The 18,243-nt window shown below is 38.8% G+C and overlaps 1 protein-coding gene across 1 annotated transcript; it reads left to right on the forward strand.

The window, feature by feature from the left end:
* The first annotated feature begins 293 nt into the window (after positions 1-293).
* Positions 294-14,000, forward strand: LOC142856568 (uncharacterized). The gene is made up of 4 exons (XM_075984185.1): positions 294-412; positions 3,645-3,771; positions 4,268-4,325; positions 5,686-14,000. Exons 1-4 carry the CDS (start codon positions 401-403, stop codon positions 7,145-7,147), a joined length of 1,659 nt encoding a protein of 552 aa, XP_075840300.1. The 5' UTR covers positions 294-400; the 3' UTR covers positions 7,148-14,000.
* The last annotated feature ends 4,243 nt before the right edge of the window (positions 14,001-18,243 follow it).

Genomic DNA, 18,243 nt, shown 5'->3' on the forward strand with positions numbered 1-18,243 from the left:
GCCTCCACTTAAAGATCCCGAATAGAAATGCCTGCACCATGCCTGGCTTTTTTGTTTCGTTTTGGGTCAGGATCTTACCATGTAGCCCTGAATGGCTTTGAATTCACAGAAGTTCGCGTTCTTCTGAGAGAGCGAGCAGTCAGGTCTTGCAGCTGAGCTTTCCTAAATTGTTTTGATAATTTTCGCGGACTGAGTACAGTTCGCCAATCAGGGACCACATTACTAAAAGACGCCGAACTGTCCAATCAGGGGCGCGGATGGTTGCAGCGCGCGTCCCGGAAGTCATTTTTTACGCTTCGTTTACTACTTGGGGGGCGGGGGGGAGAGGTACTTGTGATGGTCTGGTCTGGACCACTTTGTGTTCCGCTGACTCCAATCCTCTTTGAGAAAACACCTAGGCATGTCAGAAATGGTGAGTGTGCCTGGGGCGCTGGAATCTTGGGGACAGTTGGGTTTTGCGTCGCCAGCACCTGGAGTCTTCCTTGGCGCTGCGCAGTCTGGCTCAACAATGCCTGTGCCCACCTGTGCGTGCAGTGTGCACCCCACGGAAACCTTGAGCCCCGAGTGCCCCAGTTTTCTGTTCTGGTGAAGCTGCTTCCCCGCAATCTCCAGCACTCTTGGGTTAGTCCTTGCCATGGACCTTCTCCTACTCAGACCTTGCGGCGCTGGCGGGTTGGAAATGCTGAGCCCGAACTGGAGGGACCTGGGTGGTCTGTGCAGTTTCCCTTCGCTTGTGCTTCTGTTTGCTTTGATTTAGGTTTTATGCATTATCACCTCGGATATCATTTCTGTCTCCTCCCATCCCCTCCCCTCCGTCATCTGGTCTGCCTCAGAATTGTTTCCCATGCCTCCTGGTGGTTGAGAAGTTTCCCACAGAACTGTCTCTCCTTAACACCCTATTCAATATGGTTTTTGGATTTTTGCTTTCGGTTTTCTTGTTTTGTTTTTCTTTAGTATTTTTAATTTTATTCTATATTTATGCGTTTTGTTTTGTGTGTGCGCTTGCCTGCATATATGTTTGTGTACCACTCGCATGCTTGGTGGTGCCTTTGGTTCTCACGGAACTGGAGTGACAGCTGGTTGTGAACCACTTTGTGGGTGCTAGGAACTGAACCCAGATCCTCTGCAAGAGCAACAAGCGCTCTTTACCACTGAGTCACTTCTCTAGCCCCCATGTTTTGCTTTAGTTTCACAAAATTATAACGTGCAAGGCTTTTTTTCTTGTTTTCCTGACTGAGGTTGTCCAAAGTTACCAGTCTGAAGAAAGATAAATTTCAATTTGCTTCATGTGTTGTTTGTAGTGATTCTTTATTATATATTTTCATTTTATTGAAAACAGTTTCTATTCTTAGACAGCATATCCTGATTGTTGTTTCCCTTCCCTCTTATTCTCCCAGTTTCTTTCTATTTGTCCTCCCCTCTGGGTCTACTCCCTTTCTGTCTCTCATTAGACAATAACAGGTTTCTAAGAGATAGTGGCCAAACATGACAAAATAAAATATAATGAGGTAAAACAGAAAACATCAGAACAAGGTTGGACAAGGCAACCTCATGGAGAAAAAGAGACCCACAAGTTCACATGTTCGGGTGTCCCATAAGAGTACTAAACTGAAAGCTATAATATATACCCAGAGGACCTGGTTCAGATCCATGTAGGCCCCTAGGCTTGCTGCTTCAGTCTGTGAATTCACATAGGCCTTGTTTAGTTCATTCAGAGGGCACAGAGATGTTAAGACTGGAAATGCCATCTTGGTATGTTTTCCCACTGATCCTTCCCTGTGTCTTTTAATTAGTTTAGGTTTGAAGACCATTTTGTTATATGCTAAAATAGCTACAACAACTTGCTTTTTAGGTCATTCACTTAGAATATCTTTTTTTCCAATCCTTTTCCCTGAGGTGATACCTGTGCTTGGTATTGAGGTATGTTTCTTGGATGCAACAGAAGGATGGATCCTGTTTTTGCAACCATTTTGTTAGTCTGTGTATTTCCTTTTTTGCTGTTGTTGATTTTTATTGAGCTTTACATTTTTCTCTGCTCCCCTCCCTGCATCTCCCCTCCCCCTTCAACCCTCTCCCAAGGTCCTCATGCTCCCAATTTACTCAGGAGATCTTCTCTTTTTCTACTTCCCATGTAGATTAGATCTATGTATGTCTCTCTTAGTGTCTTCATTGTTGTCTAGGTTCTCTGTGATTCTGATTTGTAGGCTGGTTTTCTTTGCTTTATGTTTAAAAACCACCTATGAGTGAGTACATGTGATAATTGTCTTTCTGTGTCTGGGTTACCTCACTCAAAATAATGTTTTCTATCTCCATCTATTTTCCTGCAGATTTCAAGATGTTATTTTTTTCCACTGTGTAGTAAGTACTCCATTGTGTAAATGTACCACATTTTCCTTATCCATTCTTCAGTCAAGGGACATTTGGGTTGTTTCCAGGTTCTGGCTATGACAAACAATGCTGCTATGAACAGAGTTGAGCACATGTCCTTGTGGCATGATTGAGCATCCTTTGGATATATACCCAAAAGTGGTATTACTGGGTCTTGAGGAAGGTTGTTTTCTAATTTTCTAAGAAATCACCACACTGACGTCCAAAGGGGCTGTACCAGCTTGCATTCCCACCAACAATGCAGAAGTGTTCTCTTTTTCCCACAACCTTTCCAGCATAAGTTGTCATCAGTGTTTTTGATCTTGGCCATTCTTAGAGGCATAAGATGGATTCTCAGAGTTGTTTTGGTTTGCATTTCTCTGATGAATAAGGATGTTGAACATTTCCTTAAGTGTCTTTCAGCCATTTTAGATTCCTCTTTTGAGAGTTCTCTCTTTAGCTCTGTACTCCATTTTTTTATTGGATTATTTGTTCTTTTGATGACCAATTTCTTGAGTTCTTTATATATTTTGGAGATCAGATTTCTGTCTGATGTGGGGTTGGTGAGGATCTTTTCTCATTCTGTAGGCTGTCGTTTTGTCTTGTTGACCATGTCCATTGCTTTACAGAAGCTTTTCAGTTTCAGGAGGTCCCATTTATTTTTTTCTCTCAGTGTCTGTGCTGCTGGGGTTATATTTAGGAAGGGGTCTCCTGTGCCAATGTGTTCAAGCGTACTTCCCACTTTCTCTTCTATGAGGTTCAGTGTGGCTGGTTTTATGTTGAGGTCTGATCCATCTGGACTTGAGTTTTGTGCATGGTGATAGATATGGGTCTATTTTCACTCTTCTACATGTTGAAATCCAGTTATGCCAGCACCATTTGTTAAAAATGCTTTCTTTTTTCCATTTGATATTTTTTGCTTCTTTGTCAAAAATCAGGTGTTCTAAAGTGTGTGAATTAATATCCAGGCCTTTGATTCAGTTTCATTGGTCCTCCTGTCTGTTTTTATGCCAATACCAGGCTGTTTGCAGTACCGTAGCTCTGTAGTATCGTTTGAAGTCAGGGATTGTGATGCCTGACTGGCAGGCAAGTAGTAACTGAGACAGTGGATCTTCTTGTATTAGATAAGTAATCAAGATAGCCTCCCACACGTATTCTTCAGTTAATCCTATTTAAAGGATCACTTAGAGGTATCTTCAGAAACATAAATGCTAGATGATTCTGTATCTTGTCAGCCTGTCAGGTAAAGCTAACCATCCTAATATATGCACTCTTAGGAGCCAGTGACCTCTGAGGATGTTGCTGTGAACTTCACTGTAGAAGAGTGGGCATTGTTGGATTCTACTCAAAAGAAGCTCTACAGTGCTGTGATGGAAGAAACATTTTTAAACCTGATCTTCATAGGTAAAAAAAAAAACAAAAAAAAAGGTGCTTGTTAGGAATATTTTCTAACACAAGTTCTGTCAAGGCAAAAATCCCAATCATGCTGAATCAAAACAAACTGGGGGGAGGGGCGGGGGGCAAGACATCAGCACATGTTAACTTTCCAGGGAGCAGTTTAAATAGGCTAGGGGAGTGGTCCTGACCTCCTCTGGGGAGGGGCCAAGGTTTGGTGGGCTATCTTGACCCTCCTCGACCCTCCTCAGCAAGGTGTCAAGGTGCAAGGGGCAAGGAGCACAGGGGCGGGGCCTCCAAAGGTGGAGGCCAGAGACCAAAATTTACAGTGCTCCCCTTGCTTATTCAGTGAGTGCAACTGTTTGTGTGTGGAGTTGTTGTGATCTGGATTCTAGAAGGGAATATGTGGTAAATTTAGTATGAATACCCATGTCATAAAAGCTAGATTGTAATAATTTTTTATGTTCAATATGAATGTCATAAAGTATTCTAAATTTTCTTCTAGAGAAAGCACTAGAAGAAAATATTGAAGAGGACTACAAAGATCTCAGCAGAAATACAAGGTAATTTATATTCAATGGACAAGAGTTTATGTCAAATATTTGGGAATCATAAACCAACTGAGATCCTGCCAAATGCTCCAAGTAAACCTAAGTGAAAAATGATCCTACACACATTCCTGTAACAGAGCATTGATTTACCATTCAATATCTGAGTATCCCATCTATGTAATCTATTAATATCATAAATACATCAGGGACATTAAGCTCTGAAGGAGCTTTTCTGGTGGCTTATTACACAAAACTTACCTTCATATCCAAAAGTATTTACTTTTTTTACATATATTATTCTGTCCTTTCTTATTAGAACTGTCATTTATTTTCTCTCTTTTGCTGTGACAAAAAAAAAAAACCCACACAACTCAGAGGTAGAGCTCATTTTGACTTACACTTCCTTGTCACAGCCTAATCACAGAAGAATGTCAAGGCAGGAGCCCAAACATGGCAAGAATCTGGATGCAGGAACTGAAGCAGAGGTGATGGAGAAATTCTATTCATTGGTGTGCTCCTCATCCATTACTTAGCTTCTGGCCCACACCTCTTGGGGGACAATACCCACAGTGGACTGGGGCACTCTACCTCAATCAGTGATCAAGAAAATGCCCACACAGATAGACCTAAATGTCAACTTGATAAAGGCATTTTCTCCATTCAGTTTCTCTCTTCTCGGATGTGTGTCCTAGTTTGTGTAATGTTGAACTAAACTAAGCCACAGGTATCTTTCCTATACATCTCATGCACTTCTGCCGTGGGCACATTACCCAGCATTGTCAGAGGCCTCCTTTATCAATCAGGAAGGTGAAAATCCTCCCACAGACTTGTTTACAGGCCAAGCTGATTGAGCCATTTTCTCCATTGAGGGTTTCTATTCTCAGATGACCCTAGATGAATCTAGTTGATAACCAACCAAAACCGGCTGAGTATTTAGAATGCCACAGTGTTTCAGCATTTTATGTGATTGTTATGATTGTCTTCCAACTATAGAACTTTTGCCTCTATATTCACTTTTTTTATGCCATTCATTTACTTTATGTGTTCATGTGTGTGCTTTCTTGCATGACAAAAACATTTGTAGAAGGCAGAAGAGAGAAAGAGATCCTTTAGATCAAGAGTAACAGGAACTTGTGAGCCCTCCACATGAATGCTGATCATCAAAATCCAATCTGCTGGAAGACTATATAAATAAAGTCAACCCTCTACTTCTTTGCACATGACAGGATCTTTACATGTGGCCTATATTGTCCTTAACATTGATGGCATTCTTTAGTTGCCCCTGAGATAGTATAGTATAGTTGCAGTGGTTCACACACACAGTCTCAGATATTTCCCTTGGCTGCACTAATGTTTTTCTCATTTTTTGCAGAACTCTGGTGATTGAGAAAGACTGTGGATATGAATGCAATAGTGAGTGTGATAAGAACCAGAAACCTATTACAGAGACTATCATCAATAAAGACGTGCACCCAGGAGTAAGAGTTCATCAAAGTCCAGTGCATGTAAAAAACATCATTTGTCATTCATCCTCACATGGGTATCTCAGAGAACAACCTAGAGGGATACGATCTGTATGTAAGGAAGCTATGGCAAAAGATTTTATACATCAGAAACATTGGAAACTCATTAGTCATTCTGAATCACTTCTGGAACTGGAAACTTCTCCTAAGGAGAAACCCTGCAAAAATCAACAATGTAATGAGACCTGTAGGAGTCTCTGTTTTGATCAGCCTCAGGAGAGAGCTCACACTGGAGATAAACTCAATGAGAATGACTTAACAAGACGCACATATGGCCAGAATGATGAAGGAATCAATAAAGAAGGGAGACCATTTGTATGTAAACTCTGTGAAGAATCAGTCATTCATTCCAGTAACTTTATCAGCCATGAAAAAAGTCATATTGGAGAGAAAAGGTACATTTGTAGTCAGTGTGGCAAAACATTTAGTTATGCAAAATGTTTTGAAAACCATGAAGTAACTCACAGTAGAGAGAAGCCTTGTGCTTGTAAACATTATGGAAAAGCCTTCACACAATACAGTTATCATAACAATAATGAAAGCAGTCATATTGGAAAGAATCCCTATGCATGTAGACATTGTGGGAAAACCTTCACCAGTTCCTCTTACCGAAACATTCATGAAAGAATTCACACTGGAGAAAGGCCTTATGCATGTAACTACTGTGGAAAAGCTTTCACCAGTTCTGCTTATTGTAATATTCATGAAAGAATTCACAGTGGAGAAAAGCCTTATGTCTGTAAGCATTGTGGAAAAGCCTTCAGTGACCTAAGTCGCCGTAGCAGACATGAACGGAGTCACACTGGAGAGAATCCTTATGCATGTAAGTTTTGTGGGAAAGCCTTCAGTGACTCCAGTCGTCGTAACAGGCATGAAAGGATTCACACAGGAGAGAAGCCTTATACATGTAAGTATTGTGGGAAAACTTTCACTAATTTTAGTTCATGTAAAGGTCATGAAAGAGTTCACACTGGAGAGAAGCCTTATGTGTGTAAGCATTGTGGAAAAGCATTTACCCGCTCCAATCAGCTGCAGGCTCATGAAAGAGTTCACACTGGAGAGAAGCCTTATGCATGTAAACATTGTGGAAAAACCTTCAAAACTTCTACTTGTCGAAACTTGCATGAAAAAATTCACACTGGAGAGAAAGACTTTGTCTGTAAAACATGTGGGAAACTGTTCATTCAGTCTAGTGATCTTAACAAGCACGAAAGAGTTCACTCCAAAGACAAGCCCTATGCATGTACACATTGTGGAAAATCCTTCAGTGACTCCAGTAGTCGTTACAGACATGAAAGGCGTCACACTTGAGAAAAGCCTTATGTGTGGAAGCCTTGTTGAAAAACCAATTTCAGTTTGTGTAAGACTTCTGAAAGACTCCATACTGGAGAGAAGCCTCATGATGTGAGCATTGTGGAACAGCCTTCACCCACTACAGTCATCTGAACATTCATGAAATGATTTACACTAGAGACAAGCCTAACTCATGGAAACATTGTGGAAAAACTTTCAACACTTCTGCTTGGTCTAACTTGCATGAAAGAAATCACACTGGAGAGAAATCTCCTGGGTTTAAAACATGTAGGTTCATTTAGTCTAGTGATTTTAAAAGCCATGAAAGAGTTAACTCAAAAAACAGGCCTTATGCATGTAAGAATTGTCAAAAAGCCTTCAGCTGCTCTGGTCATCTTACCAGACATGAAATGCTTCACACTAGTTGGTAGCCTAATGCTGCTGGTTAGCACTGTGGATAACCTTCATTATTTCCACTTTGCCCAAGAGTAATAAAAACGTTCACATTGGAGAGAAACCCTCTGTTCATAAACATTTGGAAAACTATTTCTTTGTTCTTACTTTATCAAATATAAACTATCTCACATTGGTGAGGAACCTTACCAATATTAGCAGTGTGGGAAAAGCCTTCACCACTTTCAGTTTCTGTAACCCTCATGTAAGAATTTACACAGGAAAGAGGTCTAATGCATGTATGTATTCAAATATTGTCAAAAGCCTTCATAAGTTTCTGTTTCCATGAAGTTCTAAGAATCTACCCTAGAGACAGATCTTACATGTATAATCACATAATCCTTTAGCAGCCGTAGTTCTTACTATATTCATTTTTTCCCCCACTGGGGAAAGCTTTTTATGTTTTTAACAAATGTGGGGAAAATGTTCACAATTTTTAAAAACCCTATCCTCTTAAACAATCTGTTCCTGAATTTCCATGTTTCAGACCTATGGTCAAACCCAAAATGATCTCACAGTGAAAGCTGCAATGTGCAGACTTTGTGACAGTGCATTGGTCAAATTGCTTCCGTTGTGAGATATGGAAGAAGAATGTGATTGGAACATGAGATGCCTCAGCTAGTAATGGTTCTTGCCAGAAGATGCGATTATCTCAATTCCCTCATTGGATCTTGCATGGTGGAAATAGAGACCCAGTTCCTGAAAGTTGTCTCCTGAGAATCAAATGCATGCTTCCTAATGAACACAGAAAGAAAAATACAAATGAGTAAAGAATGATATGTTCATAGCAGTAAAGGCATAACTGACAAATACAGTGTTTTAATTTGGAAAGATACAGATTGTGAGACCTGCAAAAGTGTAATGTTAATGCCCAATATTTTGCTATATGTAGCATGCAAACCACTTGCATTATGAACAGTACCTGTATTTCGTTGTTGTTTTTGGTTTTTGGTTCTGTTTTTAACTGTGGCTATGGCAGTAGCTTTGAAAGCAGGTATAGTACTGGTGTGCTTGGGAACTTTGTTCTCATTGGTGGAACAGTTTGAGGACAATTAGACAGTATGGCCTGTGGTGAATATCTGTCACTCTCAGCGAGTTTGAGATTTCAAGACAAGACACTCCTAGTCTACTCCCTCTGCCTCCTGATTGTATATTATCATGTGAGTCCTGACATCAGGCCTTTACTCCTCCTGAAGAGATCCTGACACTCTGCAGCGTCAATCCCATTGTAACACTTCCTTCTAAACGTTTTTCTACTAGTTGGAATTTATCAGAGCTATGAAAAGGAAATTCAGATATCCACCTTTGGGTTTAAAAAGAACCAAATCCAAGCACACGCCTTTAATCCCAGCACTTACGAGGCAGAGGCAGGTGGATCTCTGTGAGTTTGAGCTCAGTTTGGTCTACAAGAGCTAGTTCTAGGACAGGTTCCAAAGCTACAGAGAAACCCTGTCTCAAAAAACTAAAGGAAAAAAAAGAAAAAATATCCAGTAAGAAATTTTCATTGCAAAACTGAAAAATATGATTGTCATTTTAAATGAAATAACAGTTGTGAAACTTTTTCATATACTTAAATCTTAAGTCAACAATAAATGAAATACTTTCTGGCAGTTAGTCCAAAGGCTTTAGAAACAAACAGCTTGAAAGAAGTACATTCACATATTGAGCATTTTTATTATTGGCCCATTTCTATACAGGAGATTTACTTTGCATTATGTTTTCCTTAAGACAAGGTATGGTTTTTGTGTTTACTTCAGTTTATCTCGTATCTAAAGATTTGGAGCTAGGATTTATCTTTCTGAGTCTGGCTTAGCACACGTTTTGTAGTTGATTCCATTTGCCAAACCATTTTCTGATTTAAGATTTTGGGTGTGTGTGCATGAATAGTATGCCATTGGTAACTGGGAGAGAGACTAGAGAGGAGAGTAGCTGGATGTGATTGAGAGGAAGGGGAAAATTTGAAAACCGTGGAGGAGGAGATTCTAATTAGAGATAAAATGAATACAGCCAATATGGGAGAAGAATGAAGATCTAATGCCAATATTGTTTGGTAATGGTTAAGAAGTAGTTATTTTGGAGCCAGGGAGTTGTGGCACACGCCTTTAATCCCAGTACTTGGGAGGCAGAGGCAGGCAGATCTCTTTGAGTTCGAGGCCAGTCTGGTCTGCAAGAGCTAGTTCCAGGACAGGCTCCAAAGCTACATAGAAACCTTGTCTCGAAAAACCAAAAATAAAACAATAATAAAAAGTAATTTTGTATATATGCAAAATTTTATGTCTTGTACTGTGATATATATACACCTTGTATAGTGTAATTATACAATATCTATTATAAATAATAATGTTATGTTATACTTGTGTATAATGCAGGTGTCAATACAAGAGTATGTACATACTCGTGGATATACAAACACACACAGATACATATTAAATGAAATTATATCACTTGGCATGACAGTCCCTTCCCCCAGGAACCCTATATTAATAAAAACAACAGCACCAGGCATAAGAAATCTTCATTTGCATTGTTCATGATGGTCCATGTAATTCCCCAAGCAGTTTAAGTAATACTCTTTTCTTTGGTCATCTTTGAGAGGTTGAGGGTAACTCGTATTTGCCGACACATTCCATACTTGGAATTCAGGACTGGGAAAGGTTGAGCTGGATCTAACACCAAAATCACCTTCGTTAGTCTGTCATAGTCATAGATGCAATTCAGTTTGCCAAGTGAGAGAAGTAGTCAATAGCCCTCCCCAACTGTGACTTTTGTTGTGGATTGCATGAGAATGGCCCCCAAAGGCCCCTATATTTGAGTGGTTTTTTACCAGTTAGTGGAACTGGTGGGAAAGATTAGAAGATGTCACCTCATTGCAGAGCATTAGTCACCGGGATGGCTTTCAGGCTTCAGTGCTGACATTGTTCCAAGATAGCTCTTACTCTCTGGCTCCAGCTTTCAGATCTTTTTAGCTAGTATCCATTGCTATGCTTGCCTATCTGTGCCATATTACCTGTGATGATAATTATGGGCTCTATTCTCTAGAACCATGAGTGTTTAAAAATGTTTTCTTTCCTAAGTTATTTTGGTCATGAAATAGGAAATAGCAATAGGAAAATAACAACCCAATGAACCCAAACAGTGATCAGTCTGGCAAGATATCAACACAGGCACAATAGTGTCATCCCTGTCTTGTTGGTGACGAGCTACTGTATAACTTATATTTAGGCCTGTCCAACAGGAAGGAAATTGTGCCAGTACTAGAAATGTAACCAATGAATGAGGGTAGTGATATTACGGATTTTAGAGGACCTACTTCTGCCAGCATAATTCCTGAGTCTTAAAACTTATTTTTATACTCATAGAATTATAGCCCATACCATTTCTTAGATAATTTCTCTAGAGCAAGCAGACAGTTCCAGCCTTGTTTCATTCTTTCCTCTTGCATTTTGAGGAAAGGGGGATGCAGATTTGGATACTTTCTATTTTTACAGTGATATAATCAATAAAAGTTGTGTCTGTTCCTCCTCATTCTTAGTTCCTTCCTGTTGCCTAGAGACTGCTTGTTCATTTCCTAGACGCTCAGACTCCCAAATTGATCACAGAGAAATCGGTATTAATTGGAATATTGTTTGGCCAATAGCTTAAGCGTATTCCCAGCTAGCTCCTAGATCCCAAACTAACCCATCTCCATTAATCTGTGCATCACCACAAGGTCGTGACCTACCGGACTCCAGGGTAAGCATGAGTCCCCAGAGGCTGCATGGCTTCTCACTGACTCTGCCTTCTTTCTCCCAGCATTCAGTTTAGAGTTCCTGCCTAGCTCTATTCTGCTAAGTCACTGGCCAAAACAAATTTATTCATTAACTAATAAAAGCAACGCATAGACAAAAGGACTTCCCGCACCTCTTACCAATTTCTTCTTACCTCATATTTTCACCTAGTTTGTTGACAAGATCTTAAAAGTTTGTTTTTATTGAGCTATATAAATTTTTAGTCTTGTTTATTGAAAGGATGGGTTAATTGTATGTAATACCAAGTCTCAACACAAAGAATGCATGCACATTAATCCCTCTGTTGTGCTATTGATGACTAACAGACAATTCCATTCCCTGGTGTACACTGTGAACAAAGTGTTGTCATGCAACTAAGGAAGATTGTAAGCATGATAGAAATAAGGTCAGAAGCCGGGCGGTGGTGGCGCACGCCTTTAATCCCCGCACTCGGGAGGCAGAGGCAGGCGGATCTCTGTGAGTTCGAGACCAGCCTGGTCTACAAGAGCTAGTTCCAGGACAGGAAACAAAAACTACGGAGAAACCCTGTCTCGAAAAAAAACAAAAAAGAAATAAGGTCAGAAAAGTTGTCCTTTAGGGGTTGCACTGACTACAAACTATCTCTCTTCATACTGATGTTAAAATCATCAAATAGTAACCACTTATTGATATTAGTGTTTAAAAGAATTATCCATGACATCTAAATAGTAATCCTTATGATTATATTAGACTTGTAGATTAGTGTTCAGTCATTTAATAATAGTATCCCCATACAATGGAGCTAAAGAAGGGAACACTAGACCTCCGGAGTGGGTTCTTTTGCCTCACAGCCATTTCAGCTTACATAGCCAACTTAATTTACCCTGTTTTCAAATATTGTGGCCAGATTTACATTTTCCCCAGTCATTCCAGATTCAATAAAGTATTAATGACCTATCTGCTAGAACAAATTGCATTTTGTCTTAGAAAAAGTCAAGTTTAAACCCTGGCAGTAAAGGTTCCTTGTGGATTTGTACTTTCTGACTGGGAACCTGGATGAGTACAGTAAATCTGTGTTTCAGTGGATATCCTGCTGTTCTAATTCTCAATAAGCCTTTGGGCCTTGGTTATAGCCAACTTAACTGGAATCAACCAATGCAATAACTCATTTGCATTGTAGTCTCTTTGTAATATTCAAACTGCCTCAGTTACTGTTAAGTTTACTGGGTCTCAGATAGGCAGGAGATCGTAGTCTCCAACCTTTGCAACTATTGACACCTGTGATGTGATATTTGGGGTGCTATTAATTATTTTATAATATCTTAAAATGTTACTTATTTCTATAAAGCAAATATAACTTTGATCCTGAAGACTAGTTTTTATTGAGATATGAGTTAACACTGTTACAGAAATTTCAACAGTAATTTATGTTGAGAAATTTTTAATTTTCTTTCATTTATGGCAATTCTTATAAGTAATAAGTCAAATCTATATCATTTTGGTATAACTGGATAATATACACAGTAATTTCATGTTGGATGAAATGCTATGTATTACTTTTAAAAAATATTTTTATAAAATGCTTTAATTTTATTTTTCATGTATATGGATGTTTGACCTGCATATTTGTGCCTCATGTGCATATATTGTGCTCGTGGAGGCCAACTTTGCTCTTTCTCTATAAAATACCATTTTCTTTATGAGGTTGATAGGACATACAACAACAACCAAGAGTCACATTTAAAATCTAAATATGCTTATTCTATACAAATAAAATTGTCTATTCTGATAAGTACTCTAATAGTAATAATTAGTATCTCATAGTTATAAGATACCTTGTCGTATCAATTTATAAGATTTAACTTAACTTATAACAATAGAAAATATGGTTGATGACCTGTCTACATGAGCTCTCCTCTTTAATACATTTTCCCAAGTTTGATTATGTCCAATTTAAAGTAACGAAAAAAATTAAAGGAAGTCCCAAGATGATGTCTGTTCAGCCTCCTTAAAGTCTTCCCAAAAGTTTAAGCTTTATGTCTTTGACATCCAAGGTTTTCTACTTAGATTACAGTCATATCTTTAAAAGGACAAGTTTCCGATTAAGGATTGTTAATGCTAGTAAAATGTGATCTAAGATCTAATCAGCAGCCTAATCTAAAAGTGAAAATTGATATTTCTTTGTCTTTAAGATGACCTTCCTAATACTGATTCATATATGTATTATATGCATGTTCTTGTAATTTTATATTTTTCATTGTACAACTTGGCTTATAATTAACTGCTATTTTAATTAAATATGCCAAATTGACCTATATTTCTTTTATAGTGTAATTTAAGCCTATTTAGTAAAAGTTAGATGGAACATCACTCAATATGGTATGTGGTTGGTCATCCTCTCAGCCCTGAGTTTATAAGTTTAAAATGTCCTTGCTTCTCCCTAGACAGAATACCTTCTATACCAGGGCCCATCTTCATTATCATGAGCAAGGCTCTCATCTTGGAAAGGATTCTTTAGTCTCTGCCTTTCCTAAAATGTAAAGACTGATAAAAATAACTTACCCCTTTTATTTCAGGGTTCCATAAGTAATTATTATGTTAAAAATATGTCCCCAAATATTCTGTTTCTTCAAAATAATTATGTTTTCAAATAAATATGTCAGAATGCCAGTCTGAAGTAGAGCCTTATGTCACATTTATTTAAACATTTTTCCCTGTCAAGCTTGATCCAAGTGTTTTATATATATCAGACAAATAATATTTTACTTTAAAAAAACTGTTAGATGTATATATCTTACTTTATGTGTAAGAATGTTTTGCCGGCGTTTATGTATGCTTGACTCCTGTGGAAGTGCGAAGATGGTGTGAGATCCTTGGAACTAAAGTTATGGATGGTTGTAAGCCAGCAAATGTTGCTAGAAATCCAGTCTTTATCCTCTGTAAGAGCAGTAAATTCTCTTTTTTTTAAAATTTATTTATTTATTAAGGATTTCTGCCTCCTCCCCGCAACCACCTCCCATTTCCCTCCCCCTCCCCCGATCAAGTCTCCCTCCCTCATCTGCTCGAAGAGCAATCAGGGTTCCCTGACCTGTGGGAAGCCCAAGGACCGCCCACCTCTATCCAGGTCTCATAAGGTGAGCATCCAAACTGCCTAGGCTCCCCCAAAGGCAGTAAGTGCAGTAGGATCAAAAACCCACTGCGATTGTTCTTGAGTTCTCAGTAGTCCTCATTGTCCGCTATGTTCAGCTAGTCCAGATTTACCTCATGCTTTTTCAGACTCACACCAGCTGGCCTTGGTGAGTTCCTGATAGAACATCCCCATTGTCTCAGTGTGTGGGTGCACTCCTCGCGGTCCTGAGTTCCTTGCTCGTGCTCCCTCTCCTTCTGCTCCTGATTTGGACCTTGAGATTTCTGTCCGGTGCTCCAATGTGGGTCTCTGTCTCTGTCTCCTTTCATCGCCTGATGAAGGTTAATATTCAGGAGGATGCCTATGTGTTTGTCTTTGGATTCACCTTCTTATTTAGCTTCTCTAGGAACATGAATTATAAGCTCAATGTCCTTTATTTATGGCTAGAAACCAAATATGAGTGAATACATCCCATGTTCCTCTTTTTGGGTCTGGCTTACATCACTCAGGATAGTGTTTTCTATTTCCATCCATTTGTATGCAAAATTCAAGAAGTCCTTGTTTTTTACTGCTGAGTAATACTCTAATATGTATATATTCCATACTTTCTTCATCCATTCTTCCGTTGAAGGGCATCTAGGTTGTTTCCAGGTTCTGGCTATTACAAACAATGCTGCCATGAACATAGTTGAGCATATACTTTTGTTGTATGATAGGGCCTCTCTTGGGTATATTCCCAAGAGTGGTATTGCTGGATCCAGGGGTAGGTTGATCCCGAATTTCCTGAGAAACCGAAACACTGCTTTCCAGAGTGGTCGCACAAGTTTGCATTTCCACCAGCAATGGATGAGTGTACCCCTTTCTCCACAACCTCTCCAGCAAAGGCTATCATTGGTGTTTTTTATTTTAGCCATTCTGACAGGTGAGCGGTGGCGCAGCAGCCAGAAGTGGCAGAGCTGCGCGGGGGCCAGACGCGGGGGCCAGACGCGGCGGAGCGGCCAGACGCGGAGTAAATTCTCTTAACCCTGCATCATCACTGACTGTAGCACCAACAGTTCCAAGTTTCAAACAGAGTTTCTTCAATACTTGATTAACTGTCCTTCTTGGTGATCAATATCCTTACCAGGAAACTGATACAAATATGGAAAAGGATCAAAAGAGTAATGTTTTGGACCATACCTCTAGTTATTATCAATCTCATTGGAAAACAGGACAACTTTAATTTTCCTACAACTCTGCTAAATCTACTGATCAGATATCAGAGAGGATGTGATAAGGAAGATGTAACTGGGGGTTTCTCTTCTACCACCTCCTCATTTCCTAGTAGCCATCTGAGACTTAATTATAATTGCTGTTTGGCGTATTAGCTCAGATTTATTATCAACTATCTCTTACAATGTAAATTAACCCATTTCTATTCTCTAATTTACCATGAGGCTCATGGCTTGTTACCTCACATCTTGCTTCCCCAGTGACTGCTGGTACCTCTGACTTCGCCTTTTTACTCCCTCTCTCTCTCTGCTTGGATTTTCTGCCTAGCTATATTCTACCCTGACATAGACCAAAGCAGCTTTTTTATTAGCCAGTAGTAATAAAATATGTTCACAGCATACAGAGGGGCCTGCCACGTCATCTCCACTTTTCTGTCTAGTTTAAAAGGAAGGTCTTAACTTTAACATTGTAGAATTATAAAACAAAACATGTATCAAGCAAGAATTACAGTTATATTATTTAGTCTTATTTGTATTTGGCAAAGCTAAAAAAATACTCTGTCTATCCTATCTTTGTGTCTAAACTTCTATATTATCTTTTATCATAACTAAAGAAAACTACAATTATAACTATTTAGTCTTTAACTCCATCAAAGACTCCAAAAGGATAAAACATTACCTAGGTAAACAAGAAAATGCATTGTAAGCAATTTCCAAAACTCTAGAAATGACAGAGATATCTGACTGCTTGGACAGTCACCCAAAGTTTTTCTACAACCACCTTCAGCCTATAGGCCTACAGTGTCTGGCAGACTTCTCTGTTAAGGAGGAAATTTGAAGCAGTCCCACTTATATTGGCAGTTTGTCAGTTATCTTCCTTTGTGCCCTGTAGAATGTCTTGCAGACTCTTTCTTGAAACAGGATCCCTGACGGATTGTCCCATCTTATTTTGGCAAGTTCAGAAGTCAGTTTTCTTTAGGTCAGGGTGATGCTGTCAGAAGATGAGTCTCATGATTGAGAAAAGTCAAAGTTCCTAAAGCATTTTAAGTGTCATATTCTGTAGATCTTTGAAGTGTTTGTAGATTACCTACCTAATTAAAATATCTTTGTATGCCTAGAAAACCTAATTAATATTACTATACATTTGACTATTATAGATGACGATTAATCTGTATCTTTAATTATACATTATATTTTTAAATGAGCTGTATAAACATAATACCTTAAAGATTAGAAATATATATGAAGTATAACAAAATTGACCTCAAATTTTTATCAGTAAGGAAAAATCTATACCAATGTAAGTATTTTGAGATTAATAGTTGATTTTAGATTAAAGTAGATTCAATAATCTACCCCTTTCTCCATCATTTTTATATTTTATCACTCCTTTTTCTTTAGAAAGAGATTGACTATGGCCATTAACCATTTAATCCAACCCCATTTATATCAAAACTATTTATAAACAATATTTTGAGAATTGGGGTATAGTTTTCCTGTTCACTGGAGGCACTAGTAATCTTAAGGAGATCCTGAGAAAATTTAGAATTATAGTTAAATCTTGGCTATAGTAGTCTGTGAGGCTGAATCATCTCAGCCAATTGCCTTGAAGTTGTTCTGGATGTTGGGTCACCTGGGCCATCGCTCCTATGATACACCTCTCAGGAGATCTTACTTGATCAAACCATATTAACCTGGGAGAAATCCACAGCTTTGCAACTGTGAAAACAAAAGCAGACCTCTTTTTCAAAGCAACATAGCTTTAGACCCAAATTTTGAAGTCAAGATATCATTACATTGGTTAAGCTTAGCAGCCCCCACAATCAAATGTCTCTCCAAAGTTAGTTCATTAATAGTCAAAAAAGTCAAACAAAACAATAATATGCATAATCCAGACCCTCTGTATTTTCCATCATTATGTGGCTTTTTAAATATTTCTTTTAGTGACCCTTTAAAGACTTTGTATTATTTTTTAAGACTATTATTTATTTCTATAACTGCCTATATCCATTTTTTTCTTAAGCCTACATACAGTTTAAACACACAGTGACCCTTTTAAAAGGTTTCTTTTTTTTTGTCTGTATCGGTAATCATTTTCTGACTAGAAGAGTTTTTGAAATGTTAAGCAGACATGACCAGGACCAAAGTTTCAGCTTTGGCTGTTGGCTCCTACTCATTCAGCTTTCCGACACTGCCAGAGGTCCATTTATTCCTAGCTCTTGCAGCCATGGTCAGCACCCCAACTCTGGGAAACAGCAGGTCCATGCCACCTCCTAGCAGCTTGTAGCACATTGCCCATAAACCCTTTTTGTGACTTCACTTCACTGTCTACCCCCATTCCAAGGAGATGAAATAAGCAATCCTGGGTGAACATTCTGCTCTCCTCTCTTCTGTAAACCCCAAAGGACCCCTGGCTTATCCCCATTCCTAAGTGTCAGCTTCAACACCCAGAAACATATTTTATCTGGAACCCCCAGTGGTCACAACTATCAGATCCAAATACAATTGCCTACCAGGCAACACATAGCCATCAGACTCTATGAAAACCCAAAGGAAAATCAGACACCAAGGAACAAA

This window comes from Microtus pennsylvanicus, chromosome 8, assembly GCF_037038515.1.
Source record: "Microtus pennsylvanicus isolate mMicPen1 chromosome 8, mMicPen1.hap1, whole genome shotgun sequence".
NCBI classification, from domain to species: domain Eukaryota; kingdom Metazoa; phylum Chordata; class Mammalia; order Rodentia; family Cricetidae; genus Microtus; species Microtus pennsylvanicus.